Source organism: Arvicanthis niloticus, chromosome 5 (genome assembly GCF_011762505.2).
Source record: "Arvicanthis niloticus isolate mArvNil1 chromosome 5, mArvNil1.pat.X, whole genome shotgun sequence".
In the NCBI taxonomy this organism is placed as follows: Eukaryota; Metazoa; Chordata; class Mammalia; order Rodentia; family Muridae; genus Arvicanthis; species Arvicanthis niloticus.
Window position 1 is genome coordinate 96,870,009 of NC_047662.1, and position 15,267 is coordinate 96,885,275.

At 46.0% G+C, this 15,267-nt stretch overlaps 2 protein-coding genes across 2 annotated transcripts; one reads left to right on the top strand and one right to left on the bottom strand.

The window, feature by feature from the left end:
- Window positions 1–530: 530 nt before the first annotated feature.
- Window positions 531–8,456, bottom strand: Sec61b (SEC61 translocon subunit beta). Its single transcript, XM_034501734.2, has 4 exons — window positions 8,300–8,456; window positions 8,046–8,143; window positions 3,709–3,810; window positions 531–788 (listed from the first exon to the last, which is right to left on the bottom strand). The coding sequence occupies exons 1-4, from the start codon at window positions 8,300–8,302 to the stop codon at window positions 701–703; spliced, it is 291 nt and encodes a 96-aa protein (XP_034357625.1). The 5' UTR covers window positions 8,303–8,456; the 3' UTR covers window positions 531–700.
- Window positions 8,457–8,683: 227 nt separating this feature from the next.
- Alg2 (ALG2 alpha-1,3/1,6-mannosyltransferase) lies at window positions 8,684–13,295 on the top strand. The gene is made up of 2 exons (XM_034503568.2): window positions 8,684–9,113; window positions 10,635–13,295. Exons 1-2 carry the CDS (start codon window positions 8,766–8,768, stop codon window positions 11,532–11,534), a joined length of 1,248 nt encoding a protein of 415 aa, XP_034359459.1. The 5' UTR covers window positions 8,684–8,765; the 3' UTR covers window positions 11,535–13,295.
- Window positions 13,296–15,267: the final 1,972 nt, after the last annotated feature.

A 15,267-nucleotide genomic window follows, 5' to 3' on the forward strand; every position in this document is an offset into this window, starting at 1 on the left:
GATCAGAGGGCAGAAATCCCCAAGGGACACCAGGACAAGAGAAAAAGCAAACAATTGCCTGTGATTTTAGACACAAAGGACTGAATGAGCCAGGCCTGTTGGAGGGGTGGAGACAGGAGCATGGCAAGTTCCAAGAGAGTCTGGGCTACACAGCGAGACCCCATCTCAAAAAAGTAAAAACAAAACAAAAGAACAGAATGAGCAGACAACCCAGCCAAGATTCTTGGTTTCTGATTTCTCTGACTCTTTACCCTCGGCACCAGCTGCCTCACACACAGATCTCTGATGGGAATCCAAGGCACACTTCTTGAAAACCAAGTACCCAAAATGACAATCACCAGCACAGAAATACCTTGGGAAAACATGCCAAGGCCAATTAGAGCATCTTGGATTTGAGTGACAACATGGTTGTGTGTGGAACTGTCAATCCTGCAAAGAATGAGTTCCGTAAGAAAGAATACCCACCTATTCCCTGGTAAACCTAAAGGCAGAGACCGAGGGACCTCACAATAAAGCATCGGCAACCAGTCTCCATATAAAGCAATTCCAAAGTTTATTAGCCATAGAAAAAACTGATTTCTCAAAGTCAATTCTTATTCTCTGTAAAATAATAAACGTGAACAGAAAATCAATACACTTTTGGTCCAAGATATGTTGGGTTTTTCCTTCTTCTTCAGATGACAGATGGATGCAGCCCAATCTATGACCGCGTGTACTTGCCCCAAATGTGCAGCATGAACACAGAAGCGATGAAGAGAAGACTCATCACCAGCACTGGGACCGGGCCCCTGGGAATGAGAAGAGAAGCATGCTTACTTCAGTCTCAGGTGGGCAGCGTGGAGACCTTGTCTATACCACCCAAAGGGATTCCCAGAATTGACACTGGACAGATGGACATGGCGATGGCCAGGCAGCTGTGCTGAGACTGGAGGAGGTACAGTCAGTCTCCTCTTCTGCTGAAACACAGAACATTATACACAAACGAAACCATCTGATGTCTTAGAGATAATCCCTCAGATATGCTAATTTTGTGTACTTAGTATGTTCTACAATAAAAATAAAAATTTCCTAAACTCTTATGTACAAAACATCTATTTACAAACCTTCTCAAATTAACATGTATTATGACAGCCTTTCCTGTCTCACTACAGTGGATGATTCACACAGATGAATTAGCATAAAATGTTTGTGAATCTTTGATTCCATTTAACCTGCACAAACTCATGCATCTCATGAATGAGACAAGTATTCATCTCATTTTATACATAAAGAAACCTGAGGCTCAGAGGGATTCCTGCCGAAAAACACCCAGAACACAGGGGTCTGAACATCTCTGACTCCACCCATCATGGTCATTCATCCTCTGGAAGTTCTTTTTATTTCTTTTGTTTTGTTGAGACAAGGTCTCTCTGTATAGACCTGACTGTCCCAGGACTTACACTGAAACCAGGCTGGCCTTGAATTCAGAGATCCACCTGCCTCTGCTGGCCTAGTACTCGGTTTAAAGGGGTACACATCACACCCAGCAAGTCTAAATCTTGGTACCACATTCCAGCACTGTGCACTAAACTGACTTGTATCCATGGGCTTAGTGTAGACAGGGAATAGATTTCCTCATCTGCCTTTCTTTAAATCAAATGCTGCTTGCTATAAAGAACTGCCTCTGAATGTACCAAGCTGGGAACATTTACTGTCAGCATTGCCACGGCAGGTTTGGAGAATTTGACACATCTCCCTTCAGCTCCCAGATAAACTGGGAAGTAGATTCTCAGAAAAGAAATCCTTTACTCATCAAGGCATTGCCAGGCAGGCCAGGTGAGGTAGCAGTAGGGACAGACTGGATCAGACTGGATAATAAATACTATGGAGATCGAGTTTTCTGCTAGATCATTCTAAAATTTGTACAATTAGAGAGTAAGAAGGTTAAAATGGAGAGAGCATGACCACAGGAATTCATCTTCCTCCCTTACTGCCAGGCACCACTGCTAACATCAGCCAGAGCACAGATCCAGCTCTCAAGGGCATGGAGTGAGGATGCCTGAATTCACAAGCTTGCCTGTGGCCCACTCCTTACCTTCAAGTCTGCCTCCCCATCTGTAAAGAGGTTACTGCCCACCCACCTTTTATGTGTATGTGTTACATACACATAAAGCAGACTTAGAGCAGGTTCTCAGGAAACCTGAAAATCTCACAAAATCCCCAGAAGGAGACAAAAATAAGCTGAAAGGTGCTGGCGGAGAGATCTGTAGGTAGAACTTCCAACTGTGTCCTTTCACCGAAGCACATTTCTCTGACATGGTTAGGATACTGCTTATGAAACTTCAAGAGACAGTTCCTACCAGTTCCTGGGAAGATCAGAGTACCACAACTGAAGGACTCCAAGGGCAGGCATGAGGCAGACTTGCCCAAACAAGGATTTCCCACCTTTCTGAAGAATTTAAAACGAGTTCCAGAGCCACTGGCAAGAGCAAGGAAATACAAGGCTACTCCTCCAACACCAAGAAAATCACCAAAGGCTGTCAGAACACCACGGGCTCACACCCCACAGGAGAAAAAAATGCTTCATAAAGATATTCTTACAAGCTGACGGGGGGGGGGGGGGGAGGGGGGGGATACTAGCCAGGCCTGGTCACATAAGACTGTAGTCCCAGTGCTCAGCTAGGAGGCTAAGGTAGAAAGAAGGTACATTCCAGATTAGTCTGGACCCTGCCCCACAAAAGAAAACAAAAATGTAACAGGAAAAAAATTCAATAAATGAATTAAACCAAATCCTACTATATATTTAGTAGGATATATATTTCTATAGAGAAATCTTCACAAACTAAATCTGTAATGTAAGCCGAATCAATTAAACTAACGGAATTTTTGTCTCTTTTCTATCAGACAGGCAGTCAAGCAGTAGAGGAAGGTGTGGGCCCCAACAGTCAGGTCTGCTCTGCCTCCTACCATTTGTGTCTGAGCACCTCACTGCCTCTGAGACTCATCTGCAAAATGGTGGAGCTCCTACCTCAGGAAGACCAGTCAGATCAAAACAAAAAAGATACTAATTTTTCTGAAAAACAGCAAGGGCTACACAAAGGAGGGAGATTTGCTGTGTTATCATCATCCCTTATCCATCGGGTTTAGTTGGGAAGTAGCAGGAAAGGGTGCTATGGTAACAGACAACCTGGCCTCAGAGGTAAGTTTGCACAGGACAGAAGTTGCCTGGATGGTCACCTCTCCTCAGTCAAGTCTCCCCAAGGCAAGGCTTGGAAAGTGAAGCGCTCACCCTCCTGGGTCCACCCACTACCCACCACAGCAAGGAAGCCAAAGAACTTTGGGTACCACAACATAAAGGGACATTTCCATTAGGCTGTACTAATAACAGCTTCCCCTCAGGGCAGCTTTGAAAAATCACCCAATTCCCATTCAAATGCCCCCTCCCGTTTCCCAATATGGGGCAGGAGAACCAAATGAAGAGCGATTTCCTCTAATTAAGCGGCTCCCTCTAGTTCTCCATGCCTGCCATTTACTCTGACACAGTGACAGGAGGCTCCTTGTTAATCATGCCCAGAGAGGTATCCTTCAGCACCCTAATCTGTCCATCAGTTGATGAGCAGGCGAGCCAGACCCAGCCCACCAGGCACAAAGGCAGCTGCAGGGCATCATGTCAGATGCAGCTCCTACACCTCGGTCACAGGACACACGCAAGTCCACTCCACGACTTACACTTTGAGCCCTGGGGAATCTTCCGTGTAGAACCGCCACATCCCCCCAGTCCCTGCAGAGGTCGTGCGGCCTGCGCTCCGGGTTCCACAACTGGCATTTTTTCTGAAAGGGATTTAAAAAAAAAAAAATAGTAGTTTTTCTCAGAAACCCTTTTAATAACATATCATATGATTCTAGCATACAGGCTTTCTTTTTTAAAAAGCAAGCTGTAAGAAGACCTACTTTACGAAAATAAACTCAAACCCTACCTTTACCTTTCTAATCTTGTGTTCTGTGGACTGAGTACTACCTGTCATTTGCCAATGCATACAGTAACTGCCTTGACCATATCTAGCCTTCTCAGTGGACAGTGTGCCTCAGCTTGTCTTCATAGGAACTTCTATGAAATAAACCCATCTATAAATGCCCTTAATTTATAATTTTATTTTGAAAGGATTACTTGAAAAGATGGCTTAAAAATAACTGCACTTGCTGCAAAATTAAGAAAAGACATTGAACTATAAATATATCAAGGTCCCCAAACTGTAGAATACTCACGATGAACGAGTACTCTGTAAGGTACTTGAGCTATCTTGATATACTGACCATCTGTCTTGGAGAGGAGCTGGAGGTAAAAAGCAAACTTGTTCTCTGCAAAAGGATGATGGCTGGTGCACAGAGCCATCATGGAGGCAGAGCAGACCAAAGGCATGGACACTCAGGACCAGGACCAGACCCAGACTCTCCTAGCAACTATCCTCCTGTGGGAGGGGGCACTGCCCAACTCTGTGCTAGGGTGGCAAAGCAAGGACCCGAGCACTGGGTGACAAGAAGAAATCCAAACGAAATCTTCAGCCCTATTTTTATGCCAGAAGGGTTAGGTGTGGAAAAAAAAGAACGTTCTGTCCTACCAAATCCCAATACTCTCTCTACTAAAACCCCATTCCTGTGTGGGCTGCTGATCCTTGAGCAGGCCTAAAGCCCACCTCACCCCATCACAGTCTTGGCATGACATTCTGAATGCAGAAATCCTGACTATAGCCTAGGGAGCTCATCCTACCACATGAGCAGAAGATTAGAGCCTTGGTCCCAGTCTGACTCCAACTGTGCTCATGACAACTCTGACAGCAGTCAGTACCCATGATCTGAGTCTACTCTGCTAGTGAATGACATTGCAGATGTATTACTTACGGGCTACAGTGGCCTGGAAACATACAATCTATGTGTGACTGCTTCTGTGGGAAGGCTTTAAGCAGCAAAAAAGACGTACAGGGTGTGCAGAGTACCTGTGCTCTTAGAAAGCCTCCCTGGGCAGCAATGTCTCTAACCTGGAGGGTGGGTACCTGAAATCTCCTTTGTTCATAAAACAGGACTTGTGACCAAAGATAAGCCAGTGTCCACATGGAAAGTTATCACCTGAGCCACAACTACCACCATGTGCTTGCCACTCTTTGAGGCACAACCCCTGAATTTAGTTCTCTTCCAAGTTGGAATTTCAAGATCCCTACAGAAACCAGAAGGATGTGTTCTTGTTGTTATCTGGCAGTCGGGCAGAGCAGAGGATCTGAATAGCAGGGTCCATAGAAACACCAAACCGTGCTCACAATATCCCTCATTACCTTATCTGGGAAGCTAGCTGAGGTGCCTAACAGAGCCCACTTCAATCTCTTAATCTTCAATGGAGTCTACAACTTCTTCCTGCACTCTAACAAATGCGGCCCACCCTAACCACGCGCATGCGGTGGCCTACCGCCATGGCTGCTGGCACATGGGCAGGAGCAGCCCCAGCCCACTGACCTGCCCGTCCACTTACTGTTCCTTTTCCTAGGAGGCCTATCCTCCCTGGACCAGTGTGTCACTCGTTCCCTTGCACCTCATGGGTCTCTACGAGCCACTCACCCTGAACACCGTATCCAAACTATCCACCCTCACGCTTTCCTCACACAGCTTCCCTAATTTATTGCCTTCATCACTTGAAATCCCAAGACCTATTTATTTGTCCTGGTTACTCATAGCCTCCACACCGGAAAGAAGTTCACAGCATGCAGACAAGCCCTATCTTTCTTACAATTACATTCTCCAAGGTAAAGTGAGGCGACATCGCAGCCCCTCAGTTATTATTTCCTGACTGTCTTGGTATCCCCAACTATTCCACCATCTTAAACTTGTCATTTCCATCACTTCTGCAGGAACACCATGAGGCTGGCATTTCCTAGTTTGTGGTCTCTGAGGTTTCATCTCTCCTTCTCATCCTGTGGCAGCTTCCTTTCCATTGTACTGTGCAGATAAGGGCTCCAACCCCAGCTTAACCTTAACTTCCACCCACTTCTCTGAGGCCTTATCACTTCTGCCGCTTCATTCAGAGAGACAGAAACTGCACACTACAGCACCCAAGTATCACTAACCAGAGCTTCAACTTCTTCTCAAACAATGGACATATTCTTAGACAGTCAACAGCGATCACAATTACCTAACCATCAACAAGTTTCTAGAATGAATTTTGTGCACTTCATGCATATAGCCACACACTCACTAGCATGTGTGAATGAATTTTGTACACACCATACATACATACAGCCACTAGCTGTCTGGTATTATTACGAACCCTACAATACAAGAACCTAAAAGATGTCATCTGTATCTATAACCTTCAAAGTTACATCTGTCACCTCACTTGTGCAGGGGCTGCCTCATTTTTACTTACTATCCTTTGATAATTTCATAATTAGGTACCATCTGGTCCCCTAAGAACTCTCAGATGGCCAAACTTCCCTATTAACTCCTCTTGAACAAAAAACAATCCCCAAAGAACTATACACACCTAAAAGAGTAGCCAAAAAAAATACTCTTTGAAATCCCAGCTAACAACAAAAAGCACCCCAGGCACATACAATCTAAATTATAGCCAGTTCTATTACAGCTTCCTTCTCCGAGCTGCAATCTGTTACACACATGTTCTAACCACCTAGTTCAGACTGTAGATTTGGATTTTCCTACTGCAGTCAACAAGACAAGCCCTTCACATGCTCTTTTGTTGTTGTTGTGTTGTTTTGTGGGTCATGCTAGGGATCAAGCATACAGCCTTACACATGCATGCATGCCAGGCAAGCTCTCTAATACTGAGCTATCTACCCACTACATCCTCAAGCCTTCCTCTTCAACTTCTTAAGGTTACTTATAAAGTACACCTTTCCATTTTCAAGGTCTACAAACACAACAATGCAGTTGATTGATTCCTTCAGTCAACATCTGCTGTGATTTAAGACAGGAGCTGGAAAAGGGGACTTGGGCCGATATTCTGTCAAAGCAGAGGAGATGACCATGTAGACATAAATAGTACATACCATTACATCTATAATCCCAGCACACGGGATGTGAAGGCGGGATGATATAAGTTCAACCCTAAGTAGTATGTGATTGTCTAAAAAGAAACTAACTGGAAAAAAAAAAAATGGTAGTAAGTTCAGAATTGCTGGCTCACAGGGGAGTGAAAGGAGAGGCCTGAGATCCCTCTAAAGGCCTCCTCTTTTAACAGGTACCACCAGAAACTTACAGAGAACCCAAGTGGAAGAGTAACAGCAAGCTGGAGGATGGACAGTGGTGGAAATACAAAGCAGAAGTTGAGGGCTAAACTGGGTGGACAGAAATGAAGGAAGAAAAGTAGTGAGGTCTTTCTGTGAAGTCTGGCATATGACTGTATGGAGAAGACACCAAATATTTTTTAAAAATGACTGGAATTTCTGGATTTCTGTAAATAAGCAGTGACATTTAAAAATAAGGAGATACTGAAGCTGGAGAAATGGCTGAGTCGATAAGAATACTTGTTGCTTCTGCAGAGAACTCCAAATCGGTCCCCAGTACTCATATGGTGGCTCACAGTCACTCATAACGGCAGTTTCAGGTGACCTCCAAGGGCACCAGGCAAGAAAGTGATGTACACACATATATGTGCATACAACACACACAGATATACAAACTAGACTTAAAAAGAAAGACATACACAGCTGGGATGGGGAACCAGGGTAACAGACTGTTGTGTAAGGCAAATTTAGTCAGTGTGTATGCGACCACCTGATGGAAGACTGAAGGTAAAGCCTCAGACACACCAGCCTTACGCCAACGCTTTTCCTAAAGTTGTTCCTGATCCTGGTCTAATTTAACTTACCTTTAACTGAAGTGGTGCGTGCAGCTGATCAAGGAGAGAAAAATCATGCCTCCCTCCTAAAGGGCCTGTAACTGGATGGCCACGTCAGCTGGGGATCACCCGGCCCCTATGAATCTTCCTATCCTGGTGTTCGTCCCAGCAATGCAAATTCCTGGGTCCCTCACCTCTTCCAGTCACCGCAGGAGCCACTTACCTCTGCCGGACAGTGGATCCCGCAGCCCGGGCGGCCACCGCTTTGCTGGGAGAGCGTCCAGAGGAGCCCACGTTGGTGCCACTGGGCGTTGGACCCGGCTGCGGAGAGAAGCAGACAGTGAACATCGCGGGTCGGGTCCTCTTCCCACCCCCGACCCCACACACAACCGAGAAGCAGGGAAGAGCAACGAGGTCCCGGAAAGAGAAGGAGACGAAGATGGGCTAGTGCGCCCCATGGAAGCGGGGACCACGCACCATGCTAATGTCTAAGAACAGTGGGCACAGGAGGCACGAAGAGTGTAGTCAGGAAGTTGCCGAGCACTCGGAACACTAGTAGACACAGGCTCTGGAACCGCCCCCGGCCGGCTGGCAGGGTCTTCGCAGACTCTAGGATGTCTGGACTGTCCTAAGATATGCCTGTAAAAATTATGCTGAGAACAGCTGGGCCGTGCGAAAATAAAGATCTTTCGCTTCTTTTATTTAATTTATTTAGCGTCTTTCATATGGTCAAACGTCACCAAATTGAAAGCTTTGAACACCTTCCCGCGAGAAATTAAGTCAGGCATTTTCTTGGCGCCCACAGATTTATCGCTGATGTGTCCTAAACTGACGCAGGCGTAGTTGCGCTGGGTCGACTTACAGTAGCCGGCGGGGGCCCGGGGCGGAGCTTGCAGGAGCTAGCAGAAGCTCGTGCGGAGAGCGCAGGCGCGGCGAATCTACCATGGCCGAAAACCTGTACCGAACCCGTTCCCGGGTTTACAGCCCATCTGTGCTGTTTCTGCACCCAGACATGGGTATAGGCGGTGCCGAGCGGTTAGTGCTGGACGCGGCGCTGGCGCTGCAGGAGTACGGCTGTCAGGTGAAGATATGGACCGCGCACTACGACCCGAACCACTCCTTCATTGAAACCCGCGAGCTCGAGGTGCAATGCGCAGGGGACTGGCTGCCTCGCAGCCTGGGCTGGGGCGGCCGCGGCACCGCCATCTGCTCCTACGTGCGCATGGTCTTTCTGGCGCTCTATGTGCTGTTTCTCTCTGGCGACGAGTTCGACGTGGTGGTGTGCGACCAGGTGAGGCCGCCACCAATTCTAGGCTGGGGGAGGGACCTCTGTTCTAGGTTTTTAGGAACTGTCCAGCAGGAGTCCCCAGGGAGAGAACGGTCACCAGTTTTAGTATGGACCCTTTAAAATGGCAGATCGCAGGGACATCTCTCCCCCGCCCCCTTCCTTTCGTTGAAGATCCTTGAGGTAGGGCTTACATGCCTGCATTTTAAATGTTTAGATTTGGATGATTGGATCCTGGTAAGGTTGCTAACATTAAAAGTCGCCTTCTGGCCACACCTTGTATGTTTACTCTTCTTTCTTCTCTGTTATTCCTATTGTCTCTGCTTCCAGGTCCCATCCATTCCACCCTCTCCAGTCTTCTTAATACTGCCATTCCAGTACTTAGCAGTGCTATGGATTAAAGTCAAGCTAAATGTATCATGTCTCCATTAAAACTTTACCATGATCCTCATTGGTCTTTGGAGAAACATCCAGTTATTTTGTCTATACAAGTGTCTGAGCTTTTATATGGAGACCAGAGGTCAGCTAATCTCCACCTGAACATTGGAGTCAGGCTCTCTCATGGAACCTGGAACTGAAAGATTGAGCTAGACTTTTAGACAGGTATCCACTGCCATACCTGGAGCCAACTCCTAAGCCTCGCCATTTTTTTTTTTTAACATTTACTCAGGAGTAAAAGTTCAAATAGAAAGTATAATGTAAAAATTCCCCATTCCCATCCTTGAGAGGACCACTGTCAACAGTGTCTTCTACATCCTTCCAGAAATGATGTGGACCACTGTAGTATATGTGCCTGCTTCCTGATACGTCTTATTTGTACATAACTGAGATTCGGTTTACCTGCTGTTGGAAACTTTACTTTTGTTCTGCAAAAATTTGAGACATCTTTATTGATATTCAAGAACCATATCAATCTCTTGAGTGGCTGGAAAGTCCCCTTATTGAAATATCTTGTAAATACTCCAGTCTTCCCTAAAAGACACTCACATTGTAACCAGGTTTGGGGTGTGTGTGTGTGTGTGTGTGTGTGTGTATGTGTGTATGTGTGATCCTAGGTGTGACAGGAGATGTGACACTAGATGTGACATCCTCATACTGACTGCACTTATCTCACTTCTTACACAGCCCTCTGAGGAAACTCCTGAGAGGCGGGAGGCAGTTATGGGTCATGGAGTAGCTCACTGTAAATGTCAGTAGCAGTTTCTCCAGCTTTTACTTCCAGCGGTGTCACCTTATTCTCTCACGAGCTGTACTCGGCCACCCAGTGCTTTTACCCACAATGGATACCTCTGTACTCTAAGCAAGCAAACAGGTAGAAATAGCCACAGATGCTCCAGAGATTCTTTAATTATGATCCTGAGTTGCACTGAACCACCCTGAGGAAGCTGTGTATTCATGGTTAATGTAGACATTTACCCAAATCCTATGGATTCAGTAATACCAGGCGGCTAGGCTATAACAGGAAAAGAATTGTGGCCATGGCGGTTGAGGCGACCAGTCACTTACCTACTGTTTTACCTTCATTAGGTGTCTGCCTGTATCCCCGTGTTCAAACTGGCCAGACGGCGTAAGAGGGTCCTGTTTTACTGTCACTTCCCAGATCTGCTGCTTGCTCAGAGGAATTCAGCTCTGAAGAAGTTCTACAGGGCGCCCATCGACTGGATCGAGGAATACACCACAGGCATGGCCGATCGCATCTTGGTCAACAGCCAGTACACAGCTTCCGTCTTTAAGGAAACCTTCAAGACCCTGTCTCACAGAAATCCTGATGTACTCTACCCATCTCTGAATATCGGCAGCTTTGACTTGGCCATCCCTGAAAAGATAGACGACCTCGTCCCCAAGGGGAAACAATTCCTGTTCCTCTCTATCAACCGATACGAAAGGAAGAAAAATCTGCCCTTGGCACTGAGGTCCCTAGTCCACCTTCGTGCTCGGTTGCCATCTCAAGAGTGGGAGAAGGTTCATCTTTTCATGGCTGGTGGTTATGACGACAGGATCCCGGAGAACGTGGAACACTATAAGGAGCTGAAGCAAATAGTCCAAGAGACAGACCTTGAGCGGCACGTGACCTTCCTGCGGTCCTTCTCTGACAGACAGAAGATCTCCCTCCTCCACGGCTGCCTGTGTGTGCTCTACACTCCGAGCAATGAGCACTTTGGCATCGTCCCTCTGGAGGCCATGTACATGCAGTGTCCAGTCATCGCCGTTAATTCCGGTGGGCCCTTGGAGTCTATAGTCCACAAGGTCACGGGGTTTCTGTGTGAGCCTGACCCAGTGCACTTCTCAGAAGCCATGGAGAAGTTCATCCACAAACCATCCTTGAAAGCAACGATGGGCCTGGCTGGGAAAGCCAGGGTGGCCGAGAAGTTTTCCGCTGATGCATTTGCAGATCAGCTGTACCAGTACGTCACCAAACTGGTGTAGCCAGGAGAGCATGATGTAGGGTCTGGATGCTACGTGCACTGCAGTAGTCAGGAGAGCATAATGTAGGGTCTGTAGGCTACGTGCACTGCAATCCCTCTTATGGGTTGTAGAAGCGCCTTTGAAACCAAAAGAGGAGGAAAAAAATACAAAAAGGAGCTAGAATCTAGTGCTAGTGAGATAATTTTTTTTAAGTAGACTTGAGTCTTGAGTGTGAGCCACCTGTCCACTACACCTAACTGTCATTTTCTGAAAATATTCTTAGTGCTGTAATCATTCCAAACCTCATCAGTATTGTTGACAGTATGGTAGCAAAGACTACTTTAATTCTATTCTTCTGGGTTATTGTTCCTTTATATATAAAGGTTTAATCATCCAGTGCCTTAATTGGCTTTAGTAGTTTAGGTCTTACATCGTCACAATCAGTTGATTTGACTTCAGAGTGGGATGGGGACGGGGCCACTGTGGTTCTCATGCTCAGTTTACTTAAAGTGTTCTCTAGTAGCTGCTAGGAAGTTTTTGTTGAAATTTTGGCTGGATCCATAGCAAGAGTGCTCAGTATTATTTATTGTTTTGGTTTTTTGTTTCATTTTTTTTTTTTTTTTTTTTTTTACTGCAACTTGACAATAAAAGATATTTAGCATCAGAAGTGACTAGAACATTAGGTCTGGGCCTGGAGCTCTGACTTCGTCTTGTTAAATAATTAAACCTGTAGTTGGAAAAGTAGGATAAACAAGATAGTTGACATGAAGGAATACCACACATCACACGTTTTGGCTTACCGTGTCAGAACTACACACGCTTGGCCTTATGTCTTTGAGCCTGTGACAGAACAGTGTATTGAGGCAGGAAGCAAAGGCAAAAGGGGTCCAATATCCCTTTCTAGAAAATGTCCTTTGGTGACCTGATTCTCTTCCACTGGCCCTCGCTACAAAAGTCCTATCACCTCTCAGTAACAATGTGGGCTGGGCCCAAGCCTCAGGGCACAGGCCTTTGGGAGCTGTGTCAGAGTTCTCTAGATTAGCAAACAGCACCTACAGAATAAATTCCCAGAAGAATGACTTACAGGCTAATCCAACAATAAACAGAAAGTCCAGAAATTCAGTAGTTGTTCAATCCATGAGGCTGGATGTCTCAGCTGGTCTTCAGTATACACTGGAGTCCCAGTGGAGTAGGCTGCATTGCCGTTGAAGGAATGGACTTGCCTGCAAGGTAAGGACAAGCAAGCAAAGAGCAAAAGCTTCCTCCTTCCATGTCCTCACATAGGCTGCCAACAGAAGGCATGGCACAGACTAGAGGTGTGTCTTCCCACCTGAAGATCCAGATTGAAGGAAGAGCTACCAACTCCAAATTAAGCAAAAGTCCCTCCCAGGCGTGCACTCCATTGTTAGATTTTAGTTCATTCCAGATGGAGTCAAGTTGACAACCAAGAATGGCCACCACCGGGGATACTCCGCATCTGAACTGTATACCAAGCTTCATATTCCAGACATGTTTCTTAATGTCATTGGTGTCTCCAGCCCGCGTAGTGTTTGTATCGTATTCTCTGCAGATTTTAGCATGCCAGTGTTTCCTGTCCTTCACGTAAATACCTTTGTGTGAAGCTTGCTTGACCCACCACTCACCTCTCAACGTCCTTATCCCTTTGACACTGCCCAGTAATAACTGTTCGTTGTTGTTTACCTGTTGCTTGTAAGTGCAAGTATTAAAGCAATTTTAAAGGTAAATTCACCTGTAAGAATATAATAAATACCTATAATCAAATGGTCTAGTTTATGGTTGCGAGCACAGAGCCAAAGAGCCTGCCTGACTTAGAGGGAAGTAATCTCTGCCTAACACCTCAACTTCTTCATCTTTGAAGTAGGGTAATTGTCCTGTCATTCTTCCCTGGAAGGGTGATTGTGACAGATTTCAACAGTAGAGTATCTGGAGGTTTAAAAGGACTAGAAGTCTCATATGAACTCAGGCCACAGTCAGAGACCACTTTGTTGAGGCTCCATAGAAATTAGTTTAAATCTCCCCAGTTTTAGTTTAAATCTGTATCTCGGGAGTATTTTTTTCCAGGTCCAATACCAAAAAGGAGCTTCCCCAAATAAGGATGTCACACCTGGTTCTATGGAATTTGGTTTCCCTAGTGTTTTGGAAGATCCAGTAAAGTAGGTCTTCCCAATTTTGTGGTTTGGTTCATACGTTTGAGAATATAGCCTTTCGGGGAAAACCTGACAGCTCTGACCGTTTGATTCAAGACTGGTGGATTTGGTCACATGATCTGTGTCGACAGCTTACTCACTGCAAGCACAAAATCTATTGCTTCTTTTGAGTGTTTATCATTCCAAAATGAACTCTGGGTTCCTGGTACTTGTCTTCCTTGTCCTGAGCCCGTGGATGACAGAAAACTTCCCAGGCCTAGACAGACTGCAGAGTTCTACCTGCGCTGTCTTGACTCTGGGCTCCTGGATGAACAGCTGAGGGTGGAGCTTTCCCCACAGGGTGTCCAGAACTTGCAAAATTGCATTCAGTGGTAAAATAACATGGACCACTGGAACTGACTTTTGGCCTCATCAGTAATAATTCTAGCATTAGGGAACCAGCCCTTCTTGAATGCTATCAGAGATGCACAATAGACATTCATTTAATCCTCTTATGAAATCCAATGTCCCTTTGCAGATGAGTGAAGGTAAACTATTTGCTTCATCACAGCCTGGAGCCCCACCCTACCTGCTTCAGTCATCAAGCTCCATGCTTGTCTGCCTCGAACCTCTCACCACAGCACTGCTATGGTGCTTGCTTGGGCCCTGGGCTCAGAAAGGCTTCACTGTTACCACTTGATCCTTGGGTGGTCTGAGGTTGGTGTGATTCTCCATCATCTTGGAAAGGCCCAGACAAATGAAAGCCATAACCAAGTGTACACAGTTGAAAAATGTCAGAGCCAGGGTTCAACCCATCTTGCCTCTAGACCTCAGACTGGCCAGGATTTCTCAGTTTGCTCCCCTGAGACACAACTACCATGTCCCTCATACATGCACACCCAGTTGGAGTGAGGATGGCCTTGTATACAGAAGGTATGAACTTGTTCAGTGGCAGGCTGTATTATTGGGGTTCTTCCTCGAGATGTTCCCATGGCCTCTGAACCTTTCCATGTGGTCTAAAAGCTTGTAGAGCTCACCCTGGGTTACCATGCTTCTTCACAGCATCCTTCAAAGGTAACTACAGGCACCTTTGAGGTGGGAAATCAGATGTACATCTGGGAAGTATCGATACCGTAATTGAAGCCTGGTGTCTTGGTCTTAATTTGGGTTTTATTGCTGTAAAGAGACAACCATGACTCTTATAAAAGAAAACATTTAGTTGGGGCTGGCTTACAGTTCAGAGATTTAGTCCATTATAGTTATGGTGGGAAACATGGTGCCACACAGACAGGCATAGAGTAAAGGGAGCTGAGAGTTGAGCTGAAGAGAGCAGGAGACTGTATACCACACTGGGCATAGCCTGAACATACACATTTCCTTCAACAAGGCCACACCTACTCCAACAAGGCCACACCTCCTAAAATGCCACTCCCTATAGGCCAGGCATTCAAACACAAGAATCTATATGGCCATACCTAATGCAAACACCACACCTGGGTTTCAGAACAGCCTAGGACAAGAGTTCCTCAGCTCTGCCAATGCCTCTTCACCACCTTCTAAGCTGCTGCAGGTTCCACTCCGCTTGCTCTGCATCAAACACTGTTGCC